The sequence below is a fragment of the Sinohyriopsis cumingii genome, unplaced genomic scaffold, assembly GCF_028554795.1.
Source record: "Sinohyriopsis cumingii isolate HCF-2022 unplaced genomic scaffold, ASM2855479v2 utg000244l, whole genome shotgun sequence".
In the NCBI taxonomy this organism is placed as follows: domain Eukaryota; kingdom Metazoa; phylum Mollusca; class Bivalvia; order Unionida; family Unionidae; genus Sinohyriopsis; species Sinohyriopsis cumingii.
In genome coordinates this window covers 321,311-341,237 of record NW_028315881.1, presented here as the reverse complement: position 1 = coordinate 341,237, position 19,927 = coordinate 321,311, and the positions used below count along the sequence as shown (strand labels likewise).

At 34.5% G+C, this 19,927-nt stretch overlaps 1 protein-coding gene across 2 annotated transcripts in view; it reads left to right on the top strand.

The window, feature by feature from the left end:
• The first annotated feature begins 214 nt into the window (after positions 1-214).
• The window catches only part of LOC149774384 (max dimerization protein 1-like), a 31,554-nt gene continuing 11,841 nt past the window's right edge, over positions 215-19,927 (top strand). The window contains exons 1-5 of one of the 2 annotated variants that reach the window (XM_089945345.1): positions 215-386; positions 519-606; positions 1,623-1,652; positions 6,498-6,612; positions 16,150-16,330. In XM_089945345.1, the coding sequence (XP_089801471.1) occupies positions 329-386; positions 519-606; positions 1,623-1,652; positions 6,498-6,612; positions 16,150-16,330 (472 nt within the window). In that variant the 5' untranslated portion in view covers positions 215-328. The remainder of the gene's footprint in view (positions 387-518; positions 607-1,622; positions 1,653-6,497; positions 6,613-16,149; positions 16,331-19,927) is intronic. The other variant, XM_089945347.1, reaches the window with a different exon arrangement.

Here is a 19,927-nt window from a genome sequence, read left to right as displayed (position 1 = left end):
TTTGTTTGTAATCTGCTGTGGGCGTGACTTTATGACAGTAATCAATCACGTGACGTTCGACTAGCCAAATACAACATGTTACACTATTTATGATTGGTCACAACATTTGCTTTAACCTACTAAAATTCCGCTGAGTCAGGACAGTTAGACCAATGAAAATACTGAACTTATTCCCGTGACAGAGCACTAGGTAAACAAACTGATTTCATCGCTTGCCTCAACGTGCGTGAGCCTTAGTTCAAAACATTCTATCCTTTGGTGTAGACGGTCATATTTTAGTTGCCATTTCTGCCTTGTTTTTTATTCCAGATTTTTTTTACGTTTGATCATGTTTAATATTCAAACGCTTATTCAAGCAGCGGAATACATAGACAGGCGAGAAAGAGGTGAGATTTTTGGAAATATCGAGTTTTATTTCGAGCGTTCTATTTGCCACGTCGTTGTTGTCTTCATTTGACAGTTCACGTCCACTATGAATTAAGCTCAGTTTTCACTGTTTTAATTTTTTTTTATTCCAGAGGCTGAGCATGGATATGCTTCCTCACTTCCTATGCCTGATGATTATTCCAAGAAAAGGTCAAAATCAAAGAAATCTCAGGGAAATAGGTAGGATTTACTGTGATACTTCGTTAACCTACTTTTCAAAAGTCAGCTGGAAAACATTTGAGCTGTCAAAATTTTAAGTGTTTAAGTTTGCAGCAAGTTGTGGAGAGAAATGTGATCTTGTTATATGAACGTGTTATCTAAATACAATGTGAAGATATTCTTGCAGGAGATCGTATGCATGGCGCCTCGAATTAGGTGCTCGGATTTTTTTTTTTTTTCCTTTGGTAATCGACAGAGCCGGTTTGCCGGTCCGCCATGATGTAAAACGGTCTCGTCTTCAATCTACAGTGACATCAGGTGGTGCAAACATAATTATAAGTTTGCTATGAAATGTCAAGAAATATGTTAACTGAGTAAATTTCTTTGAAGTTATGTAGCAAATTTTAACATCATCAATCTAAATTTGATGAGTCGTTTGGTAAGATATTTCAAACAAAAATATCAATGTGTCGATTTTATTTTCCTAATTTTGGATGAGATTGCTTTCATTTTAATTGGTTTTTAAAATTTTTTTACAAATGTCGAACATATCTAATATTAGTACAAGTTTTGCACCAATTTGATACTTTTCAAAGGGATCACATTGTCTCTGAGGAAGGCGCGATTATCGACCGCCATTAACCTGGTGAGCACCCTTGCTATTTTAAAAATAGCATTATGTTTAGTTCATTCCAAACCTTTTACGAAAATTCTACTGTTTGAAAAGAGTAGGATGTGCAGAAATTTACATGCAACCTCGCTATTTATTTTCAAAGCGTTATCCATCCACGTGGAAACGGCGTGAATTGAGCTGCCAATATGGCGGACCACTTGTCGGCTGGAATTCCTGCTGGGTGTTTCGACAAAAAGTAAAGTAACAGACCGAGTGCAATGCATTAATATGTATTGAAAATGATATTTCTGAGCTGATTTGGATTAATTTACGAATTCGTGGAAAATTCACTCTTTGGATGGAAAACATTGGTCGGATGGGCATTTTAAATCGAATTTCTTCAGTATTCTAATTTTTGTTTCAGGTCAACACACAACGAATTGGAGAAAAATAGGTGAGTTTATTATTACTTTTTCAAAAATTTAACTTTAATAAATTTATTTTCCTGAAATAAAATTATGCCATCAGGAGATTCTGTAATTAATAAAGCCAAAATCAGCTGATCAACCACTTGAGTAATTGACAGGTCAATGCGCGAGTTGGTTGTTGTCTGGGAGCTGTTATTGTCACGTGGATACCCTTGACCTTATCTGTTTAGAGTTAGGTACGTGGGCGTGGCTCCAGTTTTGTAACTTGTGGAACCTTTAAATTGTTTGCATTGGTGGTGATTTGTTTTTGTTTTTTTTTTAAATTTATTTATTACTTTGCTTTGTTAGTGTTAGCTTGTATGGTATTATTTGTTGTGTATTGCAGATTATTAACGATTCTTAACACAGATTTTGATGCAAATATGTCTAGTTAGAGGAAAATTATGTTTGGATTCAACATCGGAGCAGGGCGTTTTTCATGATTCGCAACACCAATTATTTCATCGTTTTTCATCATATTAAATCAAACTTTTCATACAGTTGTATGGATTTAACCGATGTCAAACTATTTCTGCTACTAGAATAGTTGTTTCTGTTAATTTGTAACCATATTTATCTGTCCACAAAAACGCCATCAATTTCGGACTTAAAATTTGAGTATGAAGCACTTGGCCAGAAAATCTAACAGACACAGTGTTACTGATAGTAACCTCTTTTATTTCTTCGAGAATTTTATTCTTTCATAATTTGGTTTAGAAGTTTTGGGTTTTATAAATTTTGGTTGTCATGTTTCTGTTGATACTAGACTGTATGCTATTATTGCCCAATGTAGTTTGCGGTACAACTGCCCAAGTGTAAACACGGTCATGTGATCAGACCTGACTGCAATTGTGCTTACTTTGTTATGCTGATTGAAGTCAGATCTGGGCTAGGGGCTCGTTGAAGGGAATGTTATTATTTTATTAATTTTGTTTGTCTCACATCGAAAAAACAACAAAAACCCTGTTATAAATGGAAACAGTACAGCCAGCTGTTAAATAGTAATAAAATATTGTAGATATTAAAATTAAGTATGTTAACTAGTTATAGGTTTATGTTGCATTAGAGTTGTAGAAAAAATACAAGAAATTCACAACAAAACCAAGATCACTGGATTTTCTTCCAACTCAATTGGATTTGTCATAATTTTTATGTGTGTGAATGTGCTAGAAAACTTATATATTCTATTTCACATCAGTGGAATTATTTATTTTAGTTGAAAATTCCACAGTAGTTTTTTTTGGAGTTTACTTCACAGGCACTTGATTCTGGGGAAACTAATGTGTACACTCACCATATAACATATGGTGAGTGTACACATTAGTTTCCCCAGAATCAAGTGCCTGTGGTTTACTTCACAAGTTTACTGTCTGGTGCCCACTAATATTTGTTTTGATTATTGGGTTTAATACTTTATAAAAAAAAAAAAAAACTTTTGTTTTTTGGTCCAGAACTCCCCATTTCAATGGTGTCTGCACATCTACGGTAATATAATTTCTTCCCACATGTAGGTAAACGATTCTGCCAAATAATTTTTGTTTGGCCTTGAACTCTCCAAATGGTCAGTTAAAGTGTAGGAATTATTAATTGGATCCTCTGCTTCATCATGCCAGTCATTGCACTGGTGGAACATTTCTGGTTGCACATTAGGGACTGTGACTGGTTTCTATAATTTTTGTGGATAGAACCCATGACAATATTGAGTGTTTTTTCTTCACATTTATAAAGAAAATTTAAAACCCAGTAGATTCAAAGTATAAAATGGTGCGTGCTGTCAATGGCCATGTTTATGTCCTACCGCTTGTAGAAGCACACATATAAAAAATGAGTGTTTTACTCATTTGGAACTAATTGTTAAGTTTCAAGGTACAGTGGGTATGGTAATTTTTTTGAACTCAAAAAAATGCAAGCTTATGATATCAGACCCAGTCTTTATCATCAAGACATTAATCAAATCCTTCTGTATATGTTGATCAGCTCGATGACCAAGACTATCAATTCAGGGTGACGTTGATTTTATGGCACTTTTAGAGTGAGTGTTCTCACAATGATATTACTTCATTTTCAAACATGCATGTAACATGTAGAAATGTTACAGGTAGCATTACCTATATTCATACAATGACGTAGTGTTAGGAGTGATACACTGACAGCACTGGACAAAATACTTTAAATTTATTTGCACAGTTTGCTTGCTTTAAATATCTGTGAATGCATTTTGATTGGTTTGTGATACACTACTACTGCAGAGCTTTGGTACATGATTTGGATAATCCTGGTGTTGAATAATTTGTATTGTGCCAAGGTGGAACTGCCCAGTGTCTGTTTAACTTGCCAGTGTATCGACACATGCCATGGCTTAGATTCATTTGTTTTGGTGGAAATACATGGTAGTTTGCAGGTTGCAGGTCGGAATGGCATGAGTAAAGGGTGAACTAAATAGATTCATAAAAATGATTGGCAACTTCATACTAGATAGTTAACAGGGTCTTGTAATAATATTTCTCGAGTCCTTGAAGCATGTTTTTGTTCTGTATTTTAGTGAGGACCTTATTAACGTAACAAAATCTTTAGAATTTACTTGCTACATAATGTTTTGGGGCATATCACTTGTACTGGAGCTTATAGAAGTGTACCAACTGTTTCAGTTGCATAAAAATGGCATGCAGTCACACACTGGGTATAAAAAATAGTCTGTAATCTTATTTTTGGTGACGTTTTGTGATCAGTAAAATTGAAATGATTTATTGTGTAGTGGGTTCAACCACTTCACACTGCCAGCAGATAATTGTATTATAAAATAAGGGGTGAAGAAAACCAAGTGAATCTTGAGCAAGATGCTGTACCAAATTATTTTCAGTTTTAAATAGAAAATGTGCAATTTAACGAAATACATTTTGAAGTCAAAAGTTTATTTTAGTGAAACTGACAGTAAAAGAACGAAATTTGGTGGAGCCATCTTTTTGATGTTACACGTGATATTAAATCCAGAAATTTTGCTCAGAGTAGATTCATATGCACTTTATCTGCTCAGTACTGAATCTGGTTTGGCGTTTTATGGGGTTGCAACACATTGGTAACAGACCTGGGTCTGATCCAATTGTAGGATTCAAACTGGCTTCCATTACTGAGATTTGACATGTCAGACTTCGTACAAAAGTTTTGACTGTCTGAGTTTGGGGTGGGAGTGAGTGTGCTTTTAACAATATCTCCTTAAAAATTCTTATCCAATTTAAGACTTGAGTAAATAAGCATATTTGTGTGTTATTGTTTCAGTTATCATAGATGATTCTATGTTTACTCCAGCTTAAATGTTGATCATAAGAATGAATGTGGCATTAATTTTCTTTGCTACATTTACAAGCAGAATGGTCTGCCAAAGAACTGATTTTATAACCAATCCACTTGAGATATTGATTAATTCCTAAGTATGGCTACTTGAATTATTCTTGGCATAATCAGGTCAATGTATGCTAACCATGTAAACAAACTTGATTTCCAGCAACCTCCTGTTTGAGTGAGAAGGATCATGTATACATTGATTTCTTCCCATTTATTTTTGTTCTTTCTCCAGATTCATTGATTATTTTGTCTTGAACCTTTAGTATCGTACATATTGATCTCAGAACTCTCTCCCTCCACCCCCACCTCACTTCTTTGTCCCCCGTTACAGCACATTGTTATGGGTAGCAGTCACTAGTTCATTTGCCATAATATTGTCTTTATGTTAAGTTTAAATGGAATGGTGAACTAGTTTTGTTGCAGACATGTGACTTGGGCTATGGGTGCATTTGTGGAAGTGCAGATTTGCATTTCTTTAAAAAAAACTGAGGGTTGTTTATATAAATAAACTGCTGACATTTTCCAAAGTGCTAGTCCTGGATGTGAAACCTGGAAAAGGAACTTGCATTGATGGATTTGGTATATTGCTTGCACTTTTTTCTGTTCTTAACATCATTCAGTTGCTCTCTGACTCAGTCAAGACCTGCTTTCACATAAATTTACATTTTTGGGGTAAAGATAAAGTGTGTAGGTTGTTCTGTTTAAATCTGACATACCAGAAACGACAGATATATTCACATACAATTATGTAGCCTCACTTGGGTAAAAAATGTTTCCTGTTGCATTGGTTTTAAAATTAGGGTAGGCAGGTCAGTTTATATATATATATATATATATATATATATATATATATATATATATATATATATATATATTTTTTTTTTTGATGTGATTTTAATAAAATTTGTATTTTTTACCATATGGGAAAAAGTGCTAGGGTGCTAGGCAATGAGAAACTGATGGTTGGCCAACTGGAAATACACATGGGGTGGGTGGGATACAAATAATTGCATTTTAATGTATGACTGTGACAAAAATTGGTGTATGTATTACCTACCTGCCTGATATATATGCAGGTGTAACAGAGTAGAGCAAAGAATCTGCTGTGGTGGTGATTATATTGGAGAATTATTGTGTGGAACGTATAATTATTGCAACACTTAGAATGGCCATTGAGAAAAAAGAAAACAAATTATGACAATATTTGGAATGACTTGTGAAAATGTAGTGCATTCAAGAGCAGTGCTGCACGCAATATTAACAAAAACTGCAGTCCTTTGAAATGGTAAATGCAGGACAGTGTCCCCATAAACCCATATTTTCTAGCATGATCCAGTGTCCACTGACAGTGGGATACATTATTGTCGCACGTGTTTGACTAATACCCTATCCAGTGAGACGCAAGTGTACACTGAAAAACGAGAGAATTTGCAATGGTGTAACGTTGCATTTCTTTTTTTTAGTGTAATTTTTTCTCTCTTTTTCTTCAGGAGGGCACACTTGAGGCACTGCCTTGAAAAATTGAAAGACATGGTGCCTGTTGGTGCTGATTCAAGCAGACATACAACATTAGGTCTTTTAACAAAAGCCAAAGGTTTTATCAAGGTACGTTTCAGGAGCAACTGTACATGGAATACTGATATTATGCTTTGTTTTGACAGGGACTAAGAGCTTTTTTGTTCACTTTTACCTGTATAGAAATATACCGTGGTTTTAAGGGCAAATTTTACACATGTTTATTTGTGCATTACATTAAATATGACAATCTCAAATACATCTGCTGATCATTTGACTATGGATGGAATAAAAGTGGTTTTCAAATATTGGCATCAAGTAAAAATTCACACATACTTTTCTGCATGGATATTGAAAATGTAACTTGTATAGTGAAAATCAAGTTTTCTATAACAAGACTTAAGTTCATGTATGATCAAGTCTTATGGGGATCAAACTCTTTGCTTGTTTCTCCTTACAAACTTTAGGCTTGGTAATGAATGGAATTTCTAGCCATGCCATCAGTTGTTGTACGAGACAATTGGGTATTGAACTGTACAAAACCTTTCACTGCTTCTGTTTTATATATACATTTAAGTATCACATTTTCCCATTGGATCACTGGTCTCTTGATCCTGTTGGTCTCCAATCAGGTGACATCTTGTGCTAACATGTTCTCTTTGGTTTTTGCCAAGTTGTCGAAATAGAATTGATCTGTTAAATGTGTTAGTATATTACATTGTGCATTTTCCTTTACATGAGTTCTAAACCAGACTATTATTTTCTGTCAAAGTATCAGTTGAATTACTGCTGATTTCAACCTAAAAGACAACCATATCCACAACATTTGTAACATGTCGTCAATTTCAGTTTTACCCTGACCTTCAGCTCAGTTTTCATGTCATAAAGTCAGTTTCACTGGTGTTAAGAATTTATTTTCTATTATTGATGTTGATTGAGAATTGGAACCATTTGTGGAGTTTGGCAAATGCAGTGAGATGCTTTTTCAGGATATGTGCCAAATAGTCACCCACATCTCGTAGAAAGAGAGATTTCCTGTACTTGAAGTAATGCACTTGTAATGAGCAGTCCAAGTATTGTAACTTTTAATCTGATGTACATGCAGCGTCCAGTAATTAAATTACTCGTTGATTTTGAAGAAAATGAACATAATCCATAATATGATTGATTCTGGTTGCAACATTTGCTGCACTCTACCTGTTTCCCCAATTTTCTTTATCCCATATATGACAAAACTTTAGTTGTTCTCAGTTAGGTTCGTTATACCCCATAGTATTTCTTGGTTGACGCAAGCTCTTAATGCGACCAAATTGTAATAGCCTGGGTGCAAATAGGAAACAAAGAAACAAAATGTGAAACAAAGTAACTATTTAAGGTAAGAACCATTTTATGAACACATCTGACTAGAAGAAAAATGTGTAGTCCTGGTGACTGGCGTATGGATGTACTTCCAGTCACATAGCTTGACACTGACTTGGCACATTTTTCAATAAAGGCATAGAGTAAAGCTCCTTGCTCTATAACTTGCACATTGTAAATAAAATTAACATGCGCTTGTATGTCTTTCATCTACCTAGATTGACATTTATTTTTTATCACTATTAGGAAAACCTTGTGCCGTCTGAAGCAGAAATCTGATGAAAATGACTGCTTCTTCATGCTGGAGAAATGTACTTGACATAGATCAAAGTACACTAACTTTGCCTGGCCTTGAAATACAGAAATGAATTTTCACATTGTAGGCATTACCATTTTCCAAAAATACCCTTATGAATATTTCAAAATATCAACAAGCTCCCCAAAAACTCCATTGATTTTTCTAAAAACTAATTTACTTTGGAAGTTCAGCAGCGAAAATTGATATACAAATAGCCAGACCAGAGATAATGACATTTGTATACAAAGCTGGCAAAAAGAGAGCAGAGATGAAAGTCAAATAGAATGTGAAACTTCAGGCAAAGATTTGGAATCCGAAATGGTAGAACCAAGGAAGAAAAACATTTGCACACCCTCAAGAAGTTGCTTGAAAGCTGCAAAGACTAATGACCATAATGCGTACATACAATTGAAGACCTTGACTTTTTCCTGCACAGTTAGAGTATGCCAGGGGCATCAGAGAGGAGAATGTTAAAGTAAATAAAGTTAATATTTGGTTCTTTATGTAATTAACAGGTTAAATATATTATGTAAATGAAATGGTACAAAATATGACGCCATAAAATGAGTGCAATCTCTGAAACATGACTATTAGCTGAAATGGTCAATAAAAATTCAAAATGGGGTGTAATAAAGGTAAACAAAGAAAATAGTATAAATAACTATAAATGGTTGAACAAATTCAATTTACCAGGTGCTTTGCTTTAAAAAATAAAACAGTTGTCACATAAAATCAATGAGTAAAAACATTGGTATTGCATATTGGATAACTAGGATGTAAAATGTACCAGGCTAACTAGTCATGGTGTGATAGCATTCAAGTGTGTTTATATCGCATTTCTTCTATACATCATTGATGCTGATTTATCTGAAAAAAATAATAGATAATGGAAGAAAAAATTGTATTTATTTGTATTCAATGTAATAAGATCAGGGGTGATTAAAAAAATGTAAAATGGGATGTAACAAAGGTAAAAAGAAGTTGTATATTACACTAAAAGGGAATATTAACCTAATAAAACTGTAAAACATGGATGTCATCTTGCATCTCCCAACTAGGTAATGATTGCAGTTTTCATATACTGATCTTGAATATTCAATACAGTAAGGTTATTTCTTTGGTATCTCCATTGTCACACATTCACAACAGCAATTGGATATTTTCAGTGATGTTGAGATATTATAGGAAAGAGATTCTACTGGTGTCTTTGAAAAAATCCCTTTTTTGGAACCCATTAAAAATCACTTTTTTACAAATAAAATAAGTTACCCTTACTTGTGTGCTTCAGAATTGAGTAACATGGGTAACTTATAAATAAGTATGAAATTGTAGGAAAACCTTGTTTTGATATGTAACACTTAATTTATGATGTAGAATTCTGTACCATATTTCATTTTATTTTGAGTTTGGCTCATTGTGATCACAGATGGCACACTTTTTCAATTAAAGGAGCTCGCTTGGACCCTATTTTCTCAAAACTTGAAATGCTTCCAGCAGTCATTTGAATTTAATGCAAATGCTATTTCTTTATAATGTACATTTTTATAAGATAATTTGCTTGTTCTCTCTGAAAGGTCCTTGTGCAAGTGAAGAAATTGATATTACAGTGCAACAGTGTCATCAGGTCAATATTGACATTTCTATTTATGGGCAGTTGTTGCTTGGAGTACATACAGTTCATGCAAGCAGACTGGTTCCAGTTTAGTCTGTCTTTATCATTGATTTGATAGATAGTTTGTGCAGACAAATAAGAAAAAAAATTGCCTTGAGAACATAGAGATATCTGGGTGGGGGATGAGTGTTTTTTTTCTTCCCCTCACTTAAATGTTAGTCTTTTATGAAGATGGCCATTTTGTGTTAAATATATGTGATAAAACATGCATTTCAGATTTATATAATATCCAGTTTCTTGGTGTTCTTTCCTGATTCATACACATCCATGAAGCATCTTGTCAGATACACTAAAACCTCCCTAAACCAACCTCAGTTTGGACAAAATGTTTTATTGGGTTGGTCATTATAAAGAGGTTTTAGTAATAGTATCAATCAGTAATTGTGCGTGTGGCCAGCATGTATAGGAAGCCAGTTCAGAGGGATTGTTTAGGGAAGTGTGACTTCAGCTGTTTTTTAATTTGCAACAGTAAAATAACAGTTCAAGCACAGCAGTAAACCTGCAGGGCCTAATTTAGGATGTTCAGTTGCTGATGATGTGTGCTAATATTTAGAAACAGAAATGGGCAAAACAATAAACCAAATATGCGTGATTTTTGAGTATGCATTAATCGTGCATTATTTTGTTGAACCCTTTGGGGGATTTTTTTTCCTTCAGTTGATTCTTCATGTACCTAGACCCTCCCCCCCCAACATTTATTTTTCAAAGTCGATGGTTGGATTTCTCACCTGCATTTCAGTTCTAAAATAAACTCCGATTTGGCAAAATATGAAATGTACATATATTTATTTCAATGCTGCATGTAACACGTTTTCATAGACTTGAAATATGGAGTAGAAAATGGTAAGACAGTTGAGAATTGATAAGAAGATAAAAGTTTTTGGATTTTTTGTCCCACTAGTTCTAATGTACACAAGTAACTGCAAACTCAGTTTTCTCTAGATGTGCCTCATCCACTATAACCTCACATCTAAATGAAAACAAACCCCAGGGAGTGCTTCCAGGAAATAAGATAATACCTTGTTGCCATGCAACTTGTGAATGGGATCCTTTCAGCCTCTTAAAATTGTCAGGCACTGGAACCCTACAGGATCCTTAAATAGTTGGTTTTGCCACATACCCATTTAATTTCTCGAAAAAGTAAACTTCATGTATATAGTATTTGAATTTGTTTAAATGTTTACACACAGACACGCAGTTACTATGATCTATTTCTGTGAGAACATGATATATCAGTGGATCTCAGCTTTAGTGGCAAAGTAAAATGTGGTGTTAATGGATTTTATCAAAATGTATTACATCTTAAAATTTTATACATAAAATGAGACCACCAATTTTTATGTATATGAAATTGTTCTTTTTTGTAGATTTGTCAGCGGGCATATTAGGTCTTGTTTAAACGATTATGGGGTGTGTGTGCTACCTTGTCTCTTTTTTGCTATGTTGAAGGAACATGAAAATCCTATCCTTGGTGAAAAGTACAAGAGTTTCCCCAGCATATGTGTATAATCTGGTAGAAGAAAAAAAAATAAGGAAACAAAAGCTGTATGCACTAAATGTTATGGTTTTTACTGTTATGTACAAAGCATTGATGTCAGACAAACATATCATGTTTTTTTGTGGTAATATTTTCCTAGATAAGATCCTGTGAACATGATAAAACACACATGCACACATTGCTTCCTTTCATCTGTAAATTATATTGGTTTTTATAGTGGGTGCTTTTACTTGGATACTAACTGAACCATGGATGAGCAAGTGCTGTACAGTGCCATGCTTGTGTTAACACCTTTCTGTACAAGTCAATGTCAAAAGGATTTTCAGTGCTTCTAGATTGATTTGACATAAGTATTGTTTTATATCCCAAATACGTTGGAACTAGTCCACATGTCAGGTTGACTTGAGACTGTATTGTTCTCAACAGAGTATGGTATAATAACTACACATTAGGTTGACCTCAGGACTGAAATACTACTGTTGCCAGGTGACATAGAGACACAAGTTAACATGTAGCCTCCACTGATAGAGCATTGGACTTGTAATCCAAAGGTCGCAGGTTCAATACACACTTGTCCCCAGTTGTCCTTGAGAAGGGAATTTGGCTTCCATTTCCTTTGCATGATATAGGGAATAAAAGGGATCCAAGTGCAGCAATGAAGCAACTAGCCAACCTACAATCCAACTAACCAACCAACATGTAAAAATGTCTGTTAGTACTTGCTTGGAGCTGATGTTCACTCATGCTACTAAATGATGTAAAGCAAGTTTCTGTGTAAACACCCCCACTCCTCTTTGTAAAGGGTGTGAGTTGATTGGCTGATTGTACCTTCTTTCAAGGTGTCCCTTTTATTTGGTTCTCATTATCTAGGAGATGATCGCCCTCAGTGTTATTGCCTGGAACGAGTAAACTTATAGGTAGAATAGAGATCTGAGCAGATATATATATAACAGAGCGACTTGAGCCCCATACATTAAAAATAAAAATTTAATCAATTACATAAACAATGGTGATAATACATTAGGAAGATGCACTTCTTTTTGGAATAAATCTTTCACCAAATTTCAAAACACATATATTTATTTAAATAGCCGATTCGTTTTACTGATAGGATTAGTTCATCGTATGATCAAGTGAACAATGGAAGTTGTTGCCTTGTACAGTTGCATAATCTGGTTATCTCTGGATCACTCCAGTTTCACTTTAGCTGTTCTGTCCTATCGCCTTTTCCCTTTTTTTCCCTCTCCCAACCTCCCTACTATCTAGCCTCCTTTCGGCCTTCAAACATTGTGTGGGTAGGTATATATGTAAGCATGTAGATACACAGATACATGAATATGTCAGTGCGTAGGTACATCTGAGGATACTTTTTGGAATAGGTCTGAAGAACTATTTTCCCCTTAGAAAACAAATGGAGAACAATCTCAATTTCCTGTCGGTTATCTTACTGGGGATAGATCATTACTCACATCTCGTTATCAGATCTTACTATCAGTATTGAAACAGATACTAAAGGCTATTAGTTGGCCCATACATGGTAGACCAAAACAAACCTAGTTTCATAAGATAATGTGCTGCCTAATGGCTAATTCATCACTAGAAGTTCCGCTCTCGTCTCAATTACACAAATGAATGAATGAAATTCACTACCTGGCTTTACGTTACGTTCAGCGAACACGCACATCCAAGTCTTTAGCATACTAGTACATGAAATTACCTGAAATCGGTGAATTCACATGGATTCTCGGAACTTGTATCAACCAAAGTAATACATTCAGTTTTTTTAACCTAATTCCTATAAAAACAAGACGACTAATTGAAACAATTTGATAACCTTATATAAAGAAGATTGTTTTATGAATTCATATATATATAAACTCAACAGTTATATTCGTATCAAGAGAGTTGATCTACGAGTTTAAACAACTTAATTCATGCACATATCAAATAATTCAAGCAAAACATTATATTGGTATCAACAAATCTCATGAATTAGTTGCAAATACCTTTTGTTCTTTCAAGCATTGTTCGTTTATACCACCAAAACTGTGTCCGTCGACCTTCCAGACAACCGAGCCCTTGGACAAATGTTTTATGAGAGAATTTCTTTCAAATTGACTCTCGGAGTCCTTGGTACTTTACTCTTGCAGCAAAGCTTAGACTAATTAGATTTTTTGATGGGGGTAATATTTACAGCTAGGAAATTTTGTGTGGGAAACACGCCCCTTATTTAGCGTAACCAATCAGGATGAAATATATTTACTGCCCTTTTATAACTTAGGCGTCAAAATTGGGGTCAATGTGACCTCCCAGGTTTTTGACTAATGGTTTCTGGAATTTTTCAAGTTTGACAGTTCCACAATGAAATCGAAGTAAGCCTTGTCCCTAATACTCTATCTTGCTTGCGGTTAAGTAAACGAATGCTTAATTTAAAAATCTCTGCCTCTACCAACCAGACATTATGATCATTGCAGTACAGCAATGTAACAAGTACCGGTCTCCATAAATCTAATTAATTGTTCTCTGGCCCAAACTAATGTACTTTTCGTAGATCGACAGAAATGTGCCCCCCTCACATTCTGTAACAATTAAATATATGCATGATATTCAAATTTGAAAATAAAATGATGAAACAGTAATTAAAAGTTTAATCCTGTTACGGTTGAAAGATTTTTGTGTGCCATCCGTATTCATTTTAAGTAAAAACAGAAATATTTCCACATCTGTCCATATAATGCCCTTGTTTTGTTTTATATTTGTATTAATTTTTCCTCTCTAGTATTGTATTTTCAAAGTGATAATTAACTTTCTGAGAAGACCATATCTGAGATGTTTTTCTTTTTAAAGCATAGTGAATTTTTCTGTAGCATGGCTGGTCACTGAGTGGGTGTCACCAAATATAAAATTCTCTCATTTTACCCCCCAAAAATGGTGCATTGATATTTTCTATGCAAAAGACCATTGTATGGGCTTATTTAAGGAGTTCATGTGAACATATGGTAGGTTCACTCCGGTAATTTCTGGTTTAATAACCCTATATAAAACTGTTAATATAATCAACCTGTATTGAACTGTACATGAAATAAACCTGTATCAACTGTATATGTAATAAATCTGTATCAACTGTTAATGTAATAAACCCATGTCAACTTGTTAATAAGATAAACTCCATATGAAACTGTTAATGTAATAAACTTGTATCAAACTTCACATGTAATAACCCATGTCACCGTGTTAATAAAATAAACTCCATTGAAACTGTTAATGTAATAAACCTGTATCAAACTTCACATGTAATAAACCCATGTCAACTTGTTAATAAAATAAACTCCATATGAAACTGTTAATGTAATAAACCTGTATCAAACTTCACATGTAATAAACCTGTATCAAACTTCACATGTAATAAACCCATGTCAACTTGTTAATAAAATAAACTCCATATGAAACCGTTAATGTAATAAACCTGCATCAAACTTCACATGTAATAAACCTGTATCAAACTTCACATGTGATAAACCCATGTCAACTTGTTAATAAAATAAAACTCCATATGAAACCGTTAATGTAATAAACCTGGATCAAACTTCACATGTAATAAACTCATGTCAGCTTGTTAATAATAAAATAAACTCCATATGAAACTGTTCATGTAATAAATCTGTATCAAACTTCACATGTAATAAACCCATGTCAACTTGTTAATAAAATAAACTCCATATGAAACCGTTAATGTAATAAACCTGTATCAAACTTCACATGTAATAAACCCATGTCAAACTGTTCATATAACTGCATATATCCAATTTTACTTAATGCATTATGTAATGACAGATCTGGGTCTATGCACTTTTCAACTTTACTATGCAAGCAAGTATAGGTAGTACCTTTTGAAATAGTGGATTCATATGTTAGATTGTAGGATTTTGACCTTAATCGTGAAGTTATACAAACCAACATCATATTAATGAAACTGAATTATAACTCTTAATTCAAAATTTTCTCTCTGACAATGTGTACTATTCAGAATGCAGTGTTGGCATTTTTCTAGAATTGACTGTTGCATGTAAAATGATTGGTGGCTTGCACATCAAAGTGTGCACAAGTTTAAACTGCACTGAGCAATAATTTTCTCATGTCATTAGACCAATTTACCACACACTTGACTGAAGTACTTGTAAAGGATTCATACAATTACACCTACATGTATAGCCATATTGATTTGTGACTTCTGAATAACCCAGCTTGTCTGATTATATACTGCTATCTGTACTTCTCCTGAATATAATATTTCTGGTTATTATCTCCCTTGACTTGTTTGTGTGCCAAGTTAGCTTGTAACATTTCTTGCGTTGACACACTTTGACCCTGTCAATGTCAGCTTGACTTTCAAGTTTTAATGATAGGTTGTATATTCAGGAATTGGATGTATCAGCAAGATCAAATAAAATAGGAACGAGTCATATGACTATTAATGTACTATGTACATATCATGTATACATTTTTGTTTTAAAATTTATTGCTGATTTTTTTTAGAGCATATTTGCATAAAAGCAAGGGGTTAAAAACTCCTGCCTATTTGAGTACAGTTTTGATTCAATGTCTTTTTCTCTTTGTCACAAGTTTTCATCATAAATACTTTTTTTAATACTAAGTCAGGAATTCTTACTTTGAGTGATTATTTTTTTTATATGCTCCTGCACTTTGCCCTTTTAAAGTTGCATGTTAATTTTGGAATCTTCAAATTGCATAGAAAAAAAAAGGTACACACAGGACTTAATTTTTCGCCTGTTTTAAAAGATATTAGAAGAAAAAGACAAAAAGCACAGCTCACAGAAGGACAGCTTGAAGCGTGAGCAGCGACACCTACAGAGGAAATTAGAACATCTAATGGACGGACAGTATCGGGTCAGGCAGGAGAGGAGCATATCTGAATGCAGTACGTCAACAAATTCAACTACCTCATCCAATTCAGAATCGGGTGAGTTGTGAAGTTATAGCTAGTACAGGCATATGATGCTTTGGAGGATAAAGCCTCCATTTTTGTGGTTGAAATTACATCCATACTCTGATCTTTAAGCTACATTGAGACCAACGTTCCTGCTAAGCGAATGGTAGATGCTGCATTGTGCAAGCATTACGGTGACTTGAGTAAAATCTTTAGATCTTCATTGATTGCAGTGTGCGGCCATGCACATGCAACTTAGAGGGAACATTGAGACCTCGAGAAATTTTCCTTTGGGGTTCCTTTTCCATCTTAGAAAGCTTTAAATCTAAGATCATATTAATTCCTCAGCTCTTAGAGAAACGTGACCTGCTCAAACAATCTTAAAAAACTAGTATTTCAGTTGGCTGCTTTGTCAGTTTTATAAACGGCATTGAGAGGGCACATAAAGCAGCCAAAGCTGCCCTCCAGTCCCACATGAAAGATTCCATTTACCAACTTAAAATATTACCATATATACTTGCTTATAAGACTAACTGAAAACTGTACAGACCCAGATCTGCCATTGCATAATGCACTGGTAGATCTGATTTGTGCAGTTGGTTAGGTGTAATTTGTAGCAAAAACAGCATAGACTCTGATCTGCAGGCACATTATGCTACAGCAGATTTGGGTCTCTGCAGTTTGCAGTTAGACTTGTAAGCAAATACATATGGTAATTTTCCTAGAGTTTATGTAGAAATTTTCAGTTTTACATTTTTTTCAACTTTAATTTTAATTGGCGCTCTTTAGCTATTCTTTTGAGGTGCCATGAATCTGATACATTATTTGGCTGCTTCTGTGCTTCAGTGTATGCAAACACTTATGCAAAACCAGGGTAGGCTTCTCAATGGAGTTACGTTGAAAGCCCTGGAAAGATAAAATAGTATTGGCACCAAGCTGTAGGCTTACATTCTACACTGTTGGCACTTAGATATTGTCTGTGTAGTAATTTGAGTAGTAGACTCATCTCTTTCCACCAGTTATAATAAAAATCCTAAAACTTGGCATGTTGTATGTACTCACTTATAAGATGGGTCCAACTGCAAACTGCACAGACCCAAACCTGCTTTCACATAATCATTAATGTGCCCATAGATCTGCATATGTGCAGTTTGTTCAGAGTAATCAGTAGAATAAACAACATTGGCCCATGGCTGCAGTTGTATCATGCTGTGGCAGATCAGGATCTTTGTTGTTGTCAGTTTGAGTTGACTTATAATAGAGTATATACAGTACATTCTAAATCTAAGATTGAAAGGTACTGAGGCACAGGAGTGAACTGTAGATATTGCTTCCATTCAATGTTGCACTTAGTGTGGCAGACTGATCGGGAGATGAAGTTGGTGCCGAGATAATTACTGCCATGAGGGTTTAATGCTCAGATGTACAATGTTAAAGCAGGGTATGCTTATTAGCATTGATAAAAAGTAAAACATCGGAGAGGCTGGATTTTTAAGCAGCAGTTTAAATTGTCATCTTCATCCGGGGGGGGGGGGGAGCATGTTGAAAGAGTTAAATCAGAAGGCACAGATGGATTTAAAGTTAGGACTAGTTATTAAGGCTTGTTTTGAGTGTTTGGCATCTTTACAACTCCAAGAAAGATTTCATTAAACAATTTGAAATAGGTTCTCTAAATATAATCAAAAAGTCGTCCAAAATCAAGAAATTGCACATTCATTCTTATTATATAATTATTTTGGATTTTGATTGATACTAGGCAGTAACATTAAAAAATATTTCTAGTTCGCTTCCTGTTGTTCACCTTAGAAAAATACTGACCTAGTCTCCAATCTATTTTTAGATCCCCATACAGCCCGCTAGGTATGTTAACTAAGGGGTGCATACAAAGGGAAAGTTACTGTGTGGAGTTGAATCTCCAACAAATCATTTAATTCCCAGCTCAAAATCTGTTGTTTTCCACTTCAACGGTCATTTTGTAAATCTTGTTATCGGTACTCCCCCATGAATGGATATTTATAATTAAAGAAAATAAGAATACACGTTTTAACACGCAAAGAACAGCACATTTTTATGCCGTAAAGTCAGCCAGCATAAAAGGGGTTGAATTGTCATAAGGGAATTACAGCATAAAAGTGTTGCTTTCCCAATATACAGTGACTATATATTGTTTTCATTTTTATTCTTTTAAATCTATTGATCACTCTTGTATGCATGTATGTTTATCTTCGGTGTGATGCATAGCAAGTCTCTTGAATTTGCTGTATTTGCTGAATATGACAGACAGATCAAAGATCTTGATGCATACGTACTTCGAGTAGCCTGAGAGAATAACTGGAAATCATGAAAGTCATTAAATTGTTTGATATGTTTATCCATTATGTGTTAAATCAACATTGTAATAAAGTAAAATTCAAAAGTGATTGGGTGTGCACATCTTCTTAGTCAGACTGCCAAAACGGGTGTTACAGCCTTAATACTTGAGGACAATACCGGTCATAGTCGGCGCTTTAAACAGGTAGTAAAGGGCACTTTGATTTTTTTTTTTTTTTTGTGAACAGTAGAGCAGTCGATTTCAATTATTGGCTTCTTGGTCAAGAAATTTGGTTGATATTAGCAACAGCAAGAATAAAACTTTACATTAAAACTTCAAAAGAAATGCCCATCAAATAAATCTTCTTAAAAACATTTCAAACATTTCAGTGTCATAAAATAATGTTCGGTAAATTTGTTTAATAAATAAATAGTTTCATAATAACGGTTTTAATATAGAATGTCGATAGAACTGAAACAACAGCTAATCTGGAGCCAAAAATGGAAATTTTATTGCATATTTGACAATCAAGGATATCTGGGTTCTTCTTTGTTACAACCTTTTAATAACTTTATATTTTACAAATACCTTCCCACCACGGGGGGGGGGGGGGGGGGGAATGTCTGACAATAGCTATTGGAATTTCTGGATTCCTGGTACACATGTCCATCCACCCCAGACTGAGCTCTATTGTTCAAGCTTGATACTTTCTAGCTAAATATGTTTATATCAAATGGTCAGTTCTTTTGGGTTAATTTTTCCTTTTACATTTTTAAAACATTTAATCACACTGTATAGACAGAAAATTTTGCTGACATCCTTTTAAACATACACACCCACTGCATGCATAGAGGCTTGCATACACGCACAGGGAAAAACAAAGGCAGACTGTATAATTGCCGGTTCATTAGTTAACCAATTTCATTCCAATACAATAACTCTAGTTGTCCACCATCTACATTTACCAAGCATGCATCTGGCTGAGGAACAGCCCATACATTTTGAACTCAAGAGCCCTTAGCTCAAGGTCATTGCCTGAAAAAAGCAAAACCTTTTCCACACAATAACTCAAGTTCTCCACCAACTACAGTTACATTACAGTGTGGATAGTTTGTATTAGGGGTAAGGAAGAACTGTATAAACTGTAGGGTCAAAAGGTCAAGGTCAGTGACTGAAAGAAGAAATAAATGTGTCCATTCATAACTTAAGTTCTCCACCATCTACAATTACTAAACTTTGAGGCAGTTTTGCACTTAGGGTACAAAAGAACCATTATCATTTTGGGGTCCAGTGTCAAAGTCAGTCTGAAAGAAGAAAAC